The following is a 15417-nucleotide window of genomic DNA, read 5'->3' on the forward strand; positions in this document are numbered from 1 at the left end:
CAGTAGTCGGCATTACCGTTGTTACACGGTGGTTGGGCATACACCGCTTACATTACGTACCCACCGCCCCCACCGTTGTTTTCCTTTTTTTCTCGAAAAAGAACCCATTTAGTTAATTTTCACGGACCAGCGCCGTGTCATCGATACATATAGTCGGACGTTGGACACTACAAACGAAAGTGTCTGCTCCATACGGAGTCTCAGCACACAGTAGCAGGAGTCAGATTTCATACACACGGGATGAGAGAGAGCGAACCCTGAGCTCAAACAGAGAGGCCAGACACAGCCATCCGACGGTAAAGATCAAAGTAAGCACGCTACACATATTGACCATCAGGTTTTCTTGTAAAATGTCCGGTGTAATCAGTAACACCGGTGTTGTCACAAGTTTATTAACTGAAGGTAAAATTTCCTCACCGTCACATCCCTATCCTAACCTTAATCATTCGAGGTCGGTGCTTAACCTTAACCATCTCACAAGAGGTTTGTCTTCTTCACTGTCTTTGTGGATGCATAGCTACACTCCTTTGTGTGTTACCGTCACCGACTGTCAGTCAGTGGAATAACATGAATCCGATGGCAAGAATGAGTAGCCTATAGAGTGTGCTCATTCAGGTGCATGTGTGTCCTTGTGTGTATTACAAATAAAATGGGGTCCTGCTTGTAAAAACATTGCTCCACAGCACTACTAGTGGTCTAAAACTCCACAGGGTACCTTTATTACCTCCGCCAAGGAGGTTATGTTTTTAGTTCGGTTTGTTTGTCAGCAGGATTACGGAAAAAATACTAGCCCGATTTTCATGAAACTTGGTGGAAGGGTGTTGCATGGGCCAAGAGCAGGAGCAGAACCCAATCACAGGGTGAATACACACATCATTTTTCAGTTATGGAAACAGCATTGGCGGAGATCTGCGCTCTCCGAGTGCCCTTCTAATTTGGTAAAGCAAGCACTGCTGGTGAATTATGTGTTTTATATGTAAGTGTGAGTTCACCTGGGGGTGTAGGGTTCCTCTGGAGGAGGGGGGATGTAGAGGTCCTGCAGGGCACAGCTACTCCTCCTTGATGGAGTGCTTAAAGTGCTGGTGGGCGTGGCGACGCTGCTGCTGGGGCTCTGAGGGAAGATTGGCTGTGTGAGTGAGTAAGTGAGTGAGTGAGTGAGTGAGTGTGTGTGTGTATATATGTGTGAGCATGTGTGAAAGAGAGAGAGACAGGCAGACAGGGAGAGAGAGGGACAGTTACAGGGATTGACACATAGAAAAATTTGGAGTTCACAGCAGTCCAGTCAGTTAGTCAGTCAGGGACCATTTGTTCGGTTCAGGCTTTGCTGCTGAGCATCTCAAGCGTGAAATGAGCAGCCTACTGTACATTTCTGATGCTCCAGTTCTAACTGGTGCACACAGGAAGACGGGTCGGTGTGCAGTCTAGTCGTCCCTCTCATTCAGGTCAAGGAAAATCTGGTCATAGTCTACATAGTCTGTTAAACAGTACATGGAGATAGATTGCTCCATGTTTATTCATGATGCCTGTATAACAAAATATATATTTTTAATTACCTTCTTGTCACGTTTATGATATCATCATATAATCAACTTAACTTGAATGGTCGGTCAATCACAAGATGCTTGTATTGCAGTGATAAAACTTCCAAAACACACTTCAGAGCTTATTAAATGAGTGAAATGAATATTAAATGACTAATTTGTCACTGCTCAAACTATGCCAATGTGTTGTGTAACTCACAGCTGACTAATATCAGAGATGTATTACCGGGTTGGAGATGTGCTCCATCATAAGACCATTATGTGTGTCAAAGCTACTGCAGGGCTTCCACAGCACAATGTTCCTTTCAATAACTTAACAGACTACCTTGACGTTGTTAATTTTAGTCACATCTCAGAGCAGAAAACATTAGTCTCTATGTTCTATTTCTTCCCTTTTCTGTCCTTAAAAATGCCAGCAGGAGAGCAAATTCGATTTAGGTGGAAGAAGAATGAGGATGTGATGTGAAGGGGGAGGAGGCTGAGCAGGACTGCGCTTCAGGGCCTCAGGGGGAAGAAAACATTTTCTCTGGCCTAGGACTCAAAGAAAGGCTGGGGCTACATTAATACGCATCCCTCTCATTTCCACCCATTCTGGCTTGGGCACACGGCCCTAAAAACGGGGTTGGTTGGCCGAAGTAGGACAACAGATGCCACTGAGGGCTGAAATGTCAACTTGTGAATGAATGATGCTGGAATCTCCAACCAATTAGTAGCAAGTTGTGGTACATGAAGGAGGTTGACGCAACACACCCCATAGCAACAATATCTCTCTGAAAATGAAACGTTTTACAAAGCTTATGTTTGTTTCCTGTTTCTTGCATCCTATTGTAAAAGAGCTACTTCAATTAAACCCCATCCTCACTTTGTACTCTTATATGTTGGGTCATGTATGGGTGTCTAGTGTCCACAGTCTGTGCAGTCTTGTTTTTAACAGACAGATATATACACATCTACACACACACACACAAACACAAATACAAACATATCTGTGGAGGATGAAAGCAGTCGTCATACTTGCAGAGCCAACGGTTTCCATCTCATGTTCTTGAGCAGAGCAGGGGTCGATGTGAGCGTGCTCTGTGGGCGCTTCTTCAGCGTCAGGGTGACACCTGCAGGGTCCCCACGCAGCAAGTTCACCAAGTTCTTCAGCTGCCAGCCCACCTAGCAAACAACAATAGCATGATCAGGGTTTCCTCAACAAACAGGCATCCCCATGACTCAAGACTACAGAAATAATAAGATTCTATTTCAACATGAACATCCAGTCCAGTTGCTCTTCTTAATACTTGTGTGTTTAAAAGTTTCCTTTCATACATGATTTGGATTGCTTTTCTTTATGCTTAACCTCCGGGTCTGAAAAGTGAAGCCAATGCCTTAAACTTGCATTCTTTCTAATAGCCAGCAGGGTGCGACTCCGCTGGTTGTAAAAAGAAGTCCGATTGCATAGAAGTCTATGAGAAAATGACCCTACTTCTCCCTTGATTTATCACCTCTGTAAACATTTTAAACATGAGTTTATGGTCTGAATCGCTAGTTTCAAGTCTTCTTCAATACAGCATGATCATATAGTAAATTATGGTCCCATTTAGAGTCAAATATACCATAAAGTAGGGTATGCTTTAGGGCGTGGCTACCTTGTGATTGACAGGTTGCTACCACAGCGTTGTCCGGTCTGGGTGTTGTTACAACTTTAACCCTTTCACAGTGTATATTCAGTTCATGAAAGTTAATCGTAACCTTTTTGGTCGCCTATAAATGTCTTGTTTAGTGTTCGGTTGTACTTAACTCCACTGGTCATGTCTAGAATGACCGGTGGAGTTGGGAAACTCTCGGGAGATGGTTAAGGTTAGACACTGATCTAGTTAAGGTTTGGATAGGTCATTGGGCAGTGAGTCTCGCAAGAGTTTTTGCAAGATTCTGCCAGATTTCGCAATTTGCGGGTTACCCTCTTGACATGACCAGCCCCTCATGTCACTTCTGGTGGCGAAAAAAATTACATGGAAACGGAAAAAAAACAAGATGGCGATGGCCAAAACCCCGAACTTGAGGCTTCAAAATGGCAGTCCACAAACCAATGGGTGACGTCATGTTGACTACGTCCACTTCTGATATACAGTCTATGTGCCTAACTCACTTCTGTGCTGTTGTGATTGTTATTTTAATAATACACGTGGATCTTGATGGTTGGAAACTGTGGCACAGCCTCTGAGGTTCATGCCGATGAAGATGCTGAATGCAAAGTTGGATGCCAAAGGGCATCTTGTACACCTCCCGTGATATCAATCTGCAGGCGCTGTCATGATGCGGTAAGCGCCAATGTTGTGTGTTATGAACAGCTGCAAGCCTTGTAAATAGTCTTTAACCCAGTTTTGATGACATTTGGCACAAGAAAAAATCCCGCCCAGAGAACCACAGTCTGCAGCTGAACCAAATATGCCAGGTCCAGTTTGGGGAGGAAATATCCTCTCTTGCTTGGCTGGCTGCGCTGAGTTGTGGTGCATTTTGTGTATTCCAAGCAGCCTGAGAAACCGGGCACTTTTCAGGCACTGACCTAGCAATCACTTTGTTCCTTTCCAAGTAATTTTTCACCTTGACAGGCACTACACAGAAATTCTTCACACAGAAAGTGCATTAAAGAGACAGACAGGCTGAAACAGACACTTTTATACACCAAAGCCTGCTTTATTCTATGATAAAAAGATTGTTTTGCTGTGTCTGGCTAAAAAAAACAACGTGTTTATTTAAAGCAGTGAAACCCATGATTTTAACCTCTTTTTTCCCCAACTCTCTACTGCTTTGCCTTGGTAAAGAAATGTTCTGCTTCAAGGTGTTTCTCATAAACTGTCGTGCCATGGGTTTCTTCTTTTTGTTTCATTTCCTTGAGGGGATTCTTGTAACACTCTCCAGTGTTAAAATTTACTGTCCTTTTTTTATGTGTCTGAAGTCTTCCCCATTTATTGACCTGTGCCAGAAATTCAATCTATTCTTGCTGCCTGGAGTTATTTATGTCTGACAGGCTGTCTTTATTTTTTACAGCCTTTCAATCTTGTGCTCAATAGCAACAACTAATTTGCCATTTCTTTAGCTTATTCTACATGTGTTATAACACACTCAAAGTTAATCACAAGGCAGCTTTTGCCTCGGAGGATTTTTCCTTCATTGCCTTCCTTTGGTTGATGTAACTCCCTTGCCTCAGCAATCATCTGCTTCTCATGGAAAAGGATGCTAAAATCCAGTGAACTTTGTTCTGTGTCTTCCTGCTGGACTTCTCCCAGCTGCTTTAATTATAGATCCCTAAATAGTTTCAAGTATCTCTTCTTTTTATTTGGCATTTCTTTAAACCGTGACATTTTCTACAGTCTCTCAGGCCTGAAAATGGTTTTCCTGGCTTTACTGTTAAGAGCTCTTCTGTACTTTTCTCCTCTGGGACAAGATGCATAAACTTAGTTTAAGACTAGTCTTGGTCTTAGACTGGTCTTAGATTGTCAGGTTAAACTAGTCTAATTAAGCCTGTCTGTTGCATAAATATAAAGACTGACTGTTGGAAGGTCATTTAGCTAACTATTTAAACTGTTTACCCATTACTTTTAGCAAACTTTTAGCTAATTATTTCAACTGTATTTCCAGTACTTTTAGCTAAGTATTTCAAACATTTATCCATTATTTTTAGCATTTTTTTAGCTAACCATTTCAACTGTTTATCCATTATTTTTTGCAATTTGTTTAGCTAAATAATTCAACTGTTTATCCATTATTTTTAGCAAAAATTTAGCTAACTATTTCAACTGTTTATCCAGTACTTTTAGCTCATTTTAGCTAACTATTTCAACTCTTTATCCATAACTCTTTTGGATTCTAGTACCATATCCTTGAATTGTTTCTGAACATCTTTAACAGTTACATTGACCACTGGATTTGTGCTTTTTAACTTTTCTGTTGTTTTCTCCCATACTTGGTGACTGTGTTGTTGCATCCACCATTTTTTCTCTTCTGTGTAGAGTCTTATTTCACCAATATTGCATTGCGCCACAGGCTATCTAAGTCATTTCATTAGTCACTCATAGGGAAGTTTTATGCAACAGATAAATTTAAGTGTCTAAAAGCAGGACTGACTGTAATGGGACATTCATGAACAATCAACCACCATGAATTTGTTCTTAACTATGGGCCACACTAAATTAAATGTATTAACAGTGTTTAAGTTGGCAGTCATTATGAGTGACAGTGCTGCTTTGGATCAGCAGACACGTCAACTGAGTTTACATATTGCCATCACCCACTTAAGCTGTCAAACTCGCTCAGCTGCTGCTCATTTCAGCAACAGCCGCGGCAAGACATCTTTCCTTCCCCACCATCCACCTGTGAACTTTGTACCAGTTCCATAACATATAATATACAGTGAATACAACATAATAATCTTCACTTAATACTGTCTTTTTTCCCAGCTCGTACACAAGAAATTAACAAACATGAATAAACATTAGATTATACGAGACATGCCAACTGATGCCAACCAAGCTGCAAAAGTGAAACGCTGCGATGCCAATCAATCAAAGAAAGAAAATGTGTCATGAAATGCACAGCTGTAATTAATAACATAAATCATGGCCCTGCTATTGTGCATGCACGGCTTATACTCATCATTAATGTTATTCATTACACCTGTGCTTTTCTGCTATGACAGTTTAAGTTATCTGCCATAAAAAAGGTCTGTTGGGATAACAGTGTATTTCTTTTGTTCCCCATGAGGAGCATGCACTGACACCTCCCTGCTCGCTATCTGGCAACCTTTAAACTGAGCTTCACAGTGAGATGAAAGAGTCTTGACACCAAAATCAACTCTGTATTTGCACTTATTCTCTTTAAAAATGGCTGCATTCAGTGGGTGAGTTGACTGACTGAAATGAACCTGACTTGAGCTGTGTAATTATCATACGTCTTGCTGTTGCACACACACAAGTAGCAATTATTTTAGACAAAAAGGGTGCTATATTTAAATTGTGCACCACTGGAAGTTTTTGCTTTCATTCCCACTGAATTTATACAATGCTATGTAGAGCAGCAACAGGCGGTTTGTGCAGTTTTGTCTGTTAGCGAAAACCTGTGAAAGACCAATTATTTTGGCTGGTTAGTGCTCTGGTTCAGGTTGAAGATGGGCACAGCTGAGAATAATGTGAGGTCAGCAAACCCCTTCATTAAAATAAGAAGGATAAACTTGGGATGCCCTGGTGGCTGAGGGATTTAAGGTGACAACCATGAATGTCAACTTCCCAGCCAAGGACCTTTGTTGCATGTTGTTTCCCATCCCTCTTTCTTTTGTTTCCCGTTATCTCTCTACTGTGTATCTTATAAAACACGCCCCCAAAAGTAAGTCTCAAACAGGTGCAACAAAACTGATTGAAATATGAGGGAAATGTCAATCAAGCACAGCCCATACACGCCACCCTGTCCTGAGGAGGTCTAATTAATAAGTAAAAACACCTGTGTGGGTGCATCATGTGGGTGTCTAGGAGTTTAAAACGCTGCTAACAGAGATCAGATACAGTTTGTTAAGGGCCCTAAGTAGGTATCTCCTGATCGACTGAAGTGCTCTCGTGAGCTTGAGTTCAACGATTTCAACTGACCATCTGACTGACTCTGTGACGGGCAAAGAAACATATCCATCCAGTCAGTAAAATATCCACATCCTCATAAACTACCTACAAGAGGCACTACAGCCAGCCACTTATACAAGAACAGGTCCAGCAGCACTGCGGTGGCTCAATGTACTGTGGATGTGCTGCAACACAGCTATGAATGTGTATAAAAGGAGCCGCAGACACATTCACAGCATGTACACAATCTGAGGCAGGTATTTCTGTGTACAAAACAAGCATATGAATTAAACAGACATTTGCAAAAACAATCTGCAAATGCAAAATGCATATAAAAAATTATTTGCAAATGTGAAAAACATATCAAATAAGCCAGTGGTCTTACCACTGTCTGATGATTGACCTGAATGACTTCATCTCCAGCATGGATTTTCTTGCAGCGGTCAGCCAGAGACTGATGGATAGACAGAGAGGCAGAGTCATTAACTGCAGCTCCGTTTCACCGTCATGACAAGAGCTTACTTTGACACAAACCCCACTTTGCATTACACTACAGACCTCAGGCTTCGTCCGAAATTGCATACTACGCACTACATACCCAATATGTGTACTATCCTTCAACATACTTTTGTGTGAATAACAGAAGTATGTACTGTATCTTTTCGGATGCACTGTAGTAATTTATATCGTTACTTCCTGAGAGCCTCCTGCCGGTTGGAGACGTGTAACCATGGTAACCCATGCCAAGTTCATGTGACCAAAACAACAGTTTGTGAGAATCAAAGTCTGAATTAGTACTGCGTTGAATACTGTAATATTTCAATGAAAATAGTATGCAGTTCTAAAAATAGTATGGAATTTCGGACGCAACCTCACTCTACATATTAACCTACAAGTGAATGAGCCGTGAGGCCAAGATAGTGAACATTAAGAGGTTTGTACTTACTCCTTCTGTTGTCCCGGTGATTACATGCAAACCATCATATGTCGATTTGATATACATGCCCTGTGGGAAGAGAGCAGGAATATAAATGATTACATCACAAAGAAATCTCTAACATAAGGCTCTTTCAACACAATGCATCTTGACTCAGCCACACAGCCATTTTCAGAACAGACCAGGGTCACTGCATATTTGCAAATCTTAGCATTTGTTTTAATCTGCTCGTAGTGCAAAATGGGTAGGAGTTTGGATTTATCTCAATTATTATAGCAGCAGTGAAAGACGTGAGACAAATACAGAAATGACTACAGAGAGGTCCTTAAATACGACATGGGTATACTCTTCAAACATACACAGCACAATCTGAATTAATGTACTGTAGTGAGTCTCACTCAAATGCTCCTTCAAGCAGATTGAATCAAACATGGAGGATTATTTATCTGCAAATACCATTCGTCTGTTGCAGAAAAGCTAAGTTTTCACTAAAAAGGGTCTAAAGGGCATTACAAAGACACATACACACAAACACACCCAGACACACATTCGCACACGGATGTGCGTGAGTACACATGTGCACTCACACACAAACACACACAGATACACAGAAGCAGCATGCCAGTCTTCAAGATGAGTGTAAGAGGTTTATTTTTAGGCCACTTGGCCCACTGTTGTGTTCAGGTTTTACTGAACGGATGAGAGGACTTCCATGCCCCCTGCTAGCATTTGTGTGGGGGTGGGGCTTTTACTATGGCCCCAAGCAGGGCGCTCGTGCCTGAGTGTAGGTCAGTGCGAAGATGGAGTCCAAAGGAGTGCTGATGGTTAAACAGTGGCGGCAAAAATAAGTGTCTTCTCCGCTACTAAACACTACAGTTTGTCCCCAAAGTAAGTGCATTTGTTGCACATATTCTGCAAATTTAAGCAGTTTGTAGTTTGTTAATTTCAACATGGACAACATGTTCTTTTTATGTTGCTTTATATCAGCTGACTCATATGCCCACAAGCTCAGCAAAAGCCAGTTTTGGGACAGTTAGATACCGGACAGTACAGCAGCACAGTCTTTCTGTTTCGATATTCGTACTACTACTTTGAAATGTGAAATGATAGGCAACTCATGTTTAAAGTGCCAATTTAAAAGTTAAACAGCCACTTGTCTTTCCAGACAATGTCCCGGATACTCTGGGTAACTGGATGAAAACCGTTAAACAGCAAGGTCTTTGTGTGAACCCCAGTAATCGGGGGTTTTACTGCAATGTTTCAATGCTGTGAGCACCACAAAGGAAATTCACCTACAATGCATTGGGGTTAAGAAGTCTTATAAATCTGGCTATTTTTGATATCTCAAAACATGGGCAATAAAACCCAAACTATTTGCATGTTTTGATCCCTCTAAAGGTAAATGAGCAAATGTGTGTTTTTTTGTAATTAAGTAAATAGCATGTGTGCTTAGTCCCTTCATGGTCCCAAAAACACCTTCAGAAGAAAGAGTTAAACCAAACTGTGATATAACTGGAAGAAACAAATCATCAAGGTTAGTATTAGTGCCTGAGCAACTGAAATACCTATTTTGCAGTGAGTGAGATACATGCTGCAAGATAATTTGCACATGCCATATTTGAATCAAACAAAAGTCAATATGCTGTCAAAAGTCATGCTGCTGCGATTTCTGTAATTAGTAGGTTTCACCATCATCCAGCATTATTAGTAGTTTGTACTTTACTTTTTTGGTTTCCTGTGTTCATTTCATCAAACCTGGAAAAACAATTTAACATCTTGATATTTTCAGTATATATTCAAGTGTAATGACAAGTATATTGAAAGCCTGTTTATGTGTACGTGCCACATGTGTGGTGGGGTCCTGGGCTTTTATGCTTTATAATGTTGTTGTTATCATGAAAAAGAGTCCTGGGTGGTGTGATGCTGTCGAGTCCGATCATTAGCTTCTGTATGTAGCTAACCTTTTCATTTATAGGCTGCTAAATTACATACATGCTGCGAGGCCAAAAGAGGCAATAGTCTACGCAATGACATTTTCTTAATAGTCTTAATTTGTTATATAGAAACTACAAGTGAATGAAGCAAGGCACGCTACATTTTACAAGCCATGTAAAAGGTAAATGCAGTGAAATTGCTTTTTTAATTTTCTATGTGGAAACTACAAGTATATTTCACACAAACAGTGCACACTACAATTAACAGGCCATAGGAAGGCAATTACATTTCTTAGTAGCGATTTTATTGTCTTTTTTCTTCATGTGGAAACTAAAAGTGGGCTTTACAGTACAATTATGGCTGAAAATATGTATTACTCAGTAACTACCAGCTATTATATTAGCTTTTCAAATCATAACCCAGTACTTATATACAGTATATATCACCATCTTACAATTCATTTCAATACAATTACTAGCAAAATCTATTTTTTAATCTTAATTATAATTACTGACTAATTGCTCAGTTATTTGCATTTCCTATTATATCAATATTGTCGGGTAATTGTTTAGTTATTTCTTGGATTACTATGTAATTAAGCAGCCTGTAATTAAACAGAACATCCTCTAATGACACACTGGTAGTATGACCGATGAGAAATTCACAAAAACTGAGCGTGGTTTTTAAAGTGTGACCAGAGGGAAAGTCTTACCAGTCCTTCTGTGGATTTTATGTTGGCCAGCTGCACAACCTCCAGATGTGCAGCCTGGGAAACCATGGGATCCGAGGACAGAGAGATAATGTGGTCGCACACTTCAGACAGAGTTTTACACTGGGGAGGACATTATTAGGGATGAGAACAACCTCAAAGTGTGCGCATTACAGCTTCATTTACATTGGATCCGGTGTAATAAAGCCAGCAACTCACCACATGCAGGATTTTGTTTTCCGTTTCGTACACGGAGCAGTCCTGGGAAACATTCAGAGAGCACTGTTACCTCAAGAGAATGTGTCAAAACGGAGTTATTATTGGCATTTCTGCTGTAGGTGGATATAAGCAAAAACCGAGCAGCTTGGCACCTATAACCCCCAACACTCCCACACAGGCATGCACAAACACAAAACAAATGAATCACCAATGCGGAGGCATGTCTCTCTCTCTCTCTATCACTCTGCCAGTCTTCCTCTCTCGGCCTTCAACTCTCTCCCTGTCGCCCTCTTTCACTCCCACCTTCAATTTTTCCCACTTACATTTTTCTCTCAACTCTATATAAACATTATCCTCCATAGAGACTGTCCTAAAACCTATTAAGCACCACTTCTCTCATTATTTACTGATCTTTCAGGGTCGTACAGGGCTGGTTCTGCTTGTCATCATGTACAGGCCAAAGACAAAAACACTGATATTAAAATCTAGTCTGTAATAAGTTTCAAACATTTCATCTGATCTGCACTGTTTTTAGTTTTGAAAGCAGCTGAATGAGGTGATGCTTTATATAACAGTATATCTGACAGGTGAAAAACACAAAGGTTTTTTTTTTAATAGCCAGGTCCAATTTAAATATGTATTTCTAGAACATTTGTGCATAAACAGAATGAAGTTATCTCAAAGCAGAGATTAGCTGACATGAAGTAGTTATATTAAGTTATTAAGTTAAAGACATTTTAACAGTTGCAGAACTTTGTTGTACTTCATGTGAATCTTCTGTTGTTTAAACCTTTCATTTTTTACTCATGTTTGAATATGTATATGGATGCAATGTGTGCAAAAAATAGGAGCTGTGTTAGAGGCTCTATTTGTAGCTACGTATACCTACAAAAAGTAATGCACTATAATTCATATATATCCCACAAAATCAATTTGTATGTAATCCACATAATCGTGAACCAGCGAAAATCGCCCAGGTAGGAAGGAGGTCGAGGTGGATGGGTAGGTCCAAAAACACCGGACTTTCACCCAGGAGACCACTATTCGAAACCAGAAGTCAACGTTGGTTTCTTTGTCACGTAACTTCCGTACTTAATACATTACGCCACATCCGGTGTTATTTTAACCCAAACCACGATCTTTTCCTAAACCTAACTAAGTAGTTTTGTTGCCTAAACCTAACAGAGTTGTTTTCTGTGAAGACAGAAGTTTATTTTGAAAAGTGAAATTCACACGTGCATCACATGTTGCTGGACATTCGCAGGGAAAAACCCACGAAAAATCGTAAGATATCATACGAACCGTTGTATGAGGATACGTTGCAGGTAAGGAATTACATGCTGCTGCAGTTATTCTCTATATCAAGCATAACACAAGTTTTTTCTCTAAACTTTAGCTTTTTAAAAAAGATATGCACATATATTAGGCTATATTTAAATCATGCACAGATGTTTCTAAAACTATAAAATATATAAAAACACTTTGGACACTTTACAACTGAGACAAGGTATAATTTTGGCATCACCATAATCAGGTTACTTTTGTCTGATGGAGGTATTTTGATCTCAATTTTTATTGGGATTAAAATGTTACTGGGATTGAGCAGTTTTATTTACCTGTTGTACAATTGTAGTGAGCTCCAGACACAGCTGGATAACGTTGTTTCTGGTCACAGAGTAATCTGCCACAGCAGCAAATGGGGACCTGAAAAAGAAGGAGCACCTGGAATGAACCATTAGATCATTCTTCCTTTGAGACTAAATCACTGGTAAATGGTTGGGAACATTTACAAACACACGGTTGTCTATAATAGCATACTGTATACACATACACACACATTAGGATTCCTTTATTTCTATACACATTTTAGTGAGGATGTAAAGTCAGAGGATACTATTAATGTTCCTTTATACAGTATATCATCCACTAATAAAAACAATTATGTGAATAAACAACATTAAGCGGTTCAATAAAAACAGAATCTTCATATACTGTATGGTAAGTGCCGATATGAGCTGACATTGTGTATGCACATTCCACATTTTTCTCTCTGTACTCCAGAGCACATTAAACATGCCTCCAGAAACTGCAAATTATCATGTTGTCAACAATGATGCATTCAAACATGAACATTAAACATTGGATATTGAATTTTAATTAGCATATATGCTGTGGATTATGACTGACTGCTTATAAGGAAACAGCAATATACTTTGTTATTTCTGTTGAATGCTGTCTGCTTTGAACTTCCAAATTCATCTCACACACACACACACAGATGGAAACACACATTGGCACAATCCCAGAGAGAAGCAAAGGGATAAAGCAGCAACATATAAATAGACTTGCTCAGTGCCTTTTGCCACCCTGTCAAAGTCTACTTATATAAGGCCTTTACTCATCTTTTCTTGTCAGCTGATTGGTCATGGACATAACACTAAAGACAAAACTGGTATGTATGTGGTAAAAACACGCTAAAATTCACAAAACACACTACATGAACCAATGCATGATGCCAGATAAATAAGATGGTCTCATTCCTTTTCTAAGCCAGTTTTTATAGATTCTGCTGCAAATTATTTTGTAAATTTAAAGAAAATGTAAAAGTCAAATAGTCCATCATATCAAATCCAAAATGCAAGCTTAAATATTAAGGCTTTCAACGCAAATTTGTTTTAACGCCACTTATTTCTTTTACGCCTTAACGCAACTTGTGATTTTTAGGTTGTAGTGGGCTCAGTTTTAAATGTAGAGTGAAGATACTGGCATCATATGAAACTAGAAAAACCTAAGGAAAACATTGATACCAACAATGTCATACTAGCTTGTCGCAAAGGAGGCTAAATAAAAATAAAAATATACATTTCGGCGAGGAAAAACTGACATGGTCATTTTTAAATTGGGGTCCCTTGACCTCTGACCTCCAGATATGTGAATGAAAACGGGTTCTATGGGTACCCACGAGTGTCCCCTTTACATACATGCCCACTTTATGATAATCACATGCAGTTTGGGGCAAGTCATAGTCAGGTCAGCACACTGACCACACTGACAGCTGTTTGTTGCCTGTTGGGCTTGAGTTTGCCATGTTATGATTTGAGCATATTTTTATGCTAAATGCAGTACCTGTGATCGCAATATATTGCCATGCTTACAGAATGGCAATATATTGCATATCATATCGCCAGATTCTTGATAATACTACACAGCCCTAGTCAAAAACCAAGTGACGCTACTGTGCCCCCCTGAACTTCAAAACCTACAGGGAAAACATTGTGTGTGATGTATCAGTGTGTGTGTGTGTGTGTACATGAAACATACATTTATGTGTGTTAACAGGGCTTTTAACATGAATAAATGTATTACAGGTGCATTTTTTTGCAAATCTCACCTGTCCAGCCATGCCAGAAGGCTTTTGGCTGCAGCGATCAGGTCCACCACGGAGGTAAGGAAGTCGTTGGGCAGCTTGTGGGTGGCTCGGCCGTCATAATGGCCGCTGCGCCGCCGGCCTGTGATGAAGTTCTGCAGGTTCTTGGCAGACGCGTTCAGCTTGTGAGAGAGAGTCTTCAGATTCTCCGTCTCCAGCCCATAATTCTAGAGGAGAAACGGAGGAAAGTAAACGCACTCTGTTTGACCAGTTTGTCAGTGTTTGTTTTAACTTTGATGCATTCCAAGAATGTCTCCAGCGTGGTGACTGAAACCAATTGTTGTCATGACATCACTATGTGAATAAAAAAGGCCGCTGACACAGGAGCCCACCTTGTCGCATTACAGAGGATGCTACAAACGCAACGGGGAATGAAGCCACTGACCCCACTCCCCTCCGTCTGTCACGTTGCATGTCGAGGGATAGTGGAACACTCATTACGCCGTACGCCAAACCGCACGTGGAGGCCTGTGGGCGTCTGTCACGTCAGAGTTTCTTGGGAGGGGAGAGAGCGGCAGGAGGGCCACTAATCATATTCAATACAGCAGTGCCTGAGAGACTTAAAACTAAATCCCAGTTACATAAGGAGCTTTGGGGCTGAAGCAAGGCCTCCCGTGCAGCGATGCAGGATGAGAGGACTTTAGATTCAGATTGCATCTGTGACCTCAGTCCACTAAATCTCCATCCAGTCTCTCAGTGTGTCTCTTGGGCTAACACGTCCCCATCTTCATCTCTATTCCACCCGCTCTCCTTCCCTCCAACTTCTCATACATCCTTTACCATCTTCTCCTTTTCTATATCCGCAGTCTAACTGTTCACCTTTAACACCGCCACAGATGTGCATTTTGGTAAAGCAGCAAATTGGTTATTAATGCTCGGTATTGACATCCATGTGTGCTTTCTGATTGTCTGACTGACTTTTGTGCAAATAACAGTCTAAAAAGAAGGAAATTATAGCCTCTTAAGAAATATTCAGCAGGGTGCCACAGGTCGATGACATGCCTACGACCAACTCTAAAAATATTCCTCAAATACAAAACCAGCTTTACATTTGC

The 15417-nt window shown here is 40.4% G+C and overlaps 1 protein-coding gene and 1 long non-coding RNA gene across 7 annotated transcripts in view; one reads left to right on the plus strand and one right to left on the minus strand.

Annotated features, from left to right (window-relative positions):
• The window catches only part of LOC119475849 (connector enhancer of kinase suppressor of ras 2-like), a 39550-nt gene that overhangs the window by 14693 nt on the left and 9440 nt on the right, over positions 1-15417 (minus strand). For 2 of the 6 annotated variants that reach the window (XM_037748927.1, XM_037748924.1), the window contains exons 3-10: positions 14327-14529; positions 12552-12639; positions 10936-10977; positions 10720-10839; positions 8082-8141; positions 7521-7589; positions 2556-2702; positions 993-1126 (exon numbers count right to left, since the gene is read on the minus strand). In XM_037748927.1, coding sequence (XP_037604855.1) covers positions 993-1126; positions 2556-2702; positions 7521-7589; positions 8082-8141; positions 10720-10839; positions 10936-10977; positions 12552-12639; positions 14327-14529 — 863 coding nt within the window. Of the gene's footprint in view, positions 1-992; positions 1127-2555; positions 2703-7520; positions 7590-8081; positions 8142-10719; positions 10840-10935; positions 10978-12551; positions 12658-14326; positions 14530-15417 lie in introns of all 6 variants that reach the window. The other 4 variants (XM_037748926.1, XM_037748921.1, XM_037748925.1 and 1 more) reach the window with 3 other exon arrangements.
• LOC119475851 lies at positions 444-7864 on the plus strand. The gene is made up of 3 exons (XR_005203901.1): positions 444-455; positions 3378-3380; positions 7699-7864. It is a non-coding gene; the product is annotated as an uncharacterized LOC119475851 (long non-coding RNA).

Source organism: Sebastes umbrosus, chromosome 17 (genome assembly GCF_015220745.1).
Source record: "Sebastes umbrosus isolate fSebUmb1 chromosome 17, fSebUmb1.pri, whole genome shotgun sequence".
NCBI classification, from domain to species: Eukaryota; Metazoa; Chordata; class Actinopteri; order Perciformes; family Sebastidae; genus Sebastes; species Sebastes umbrosus.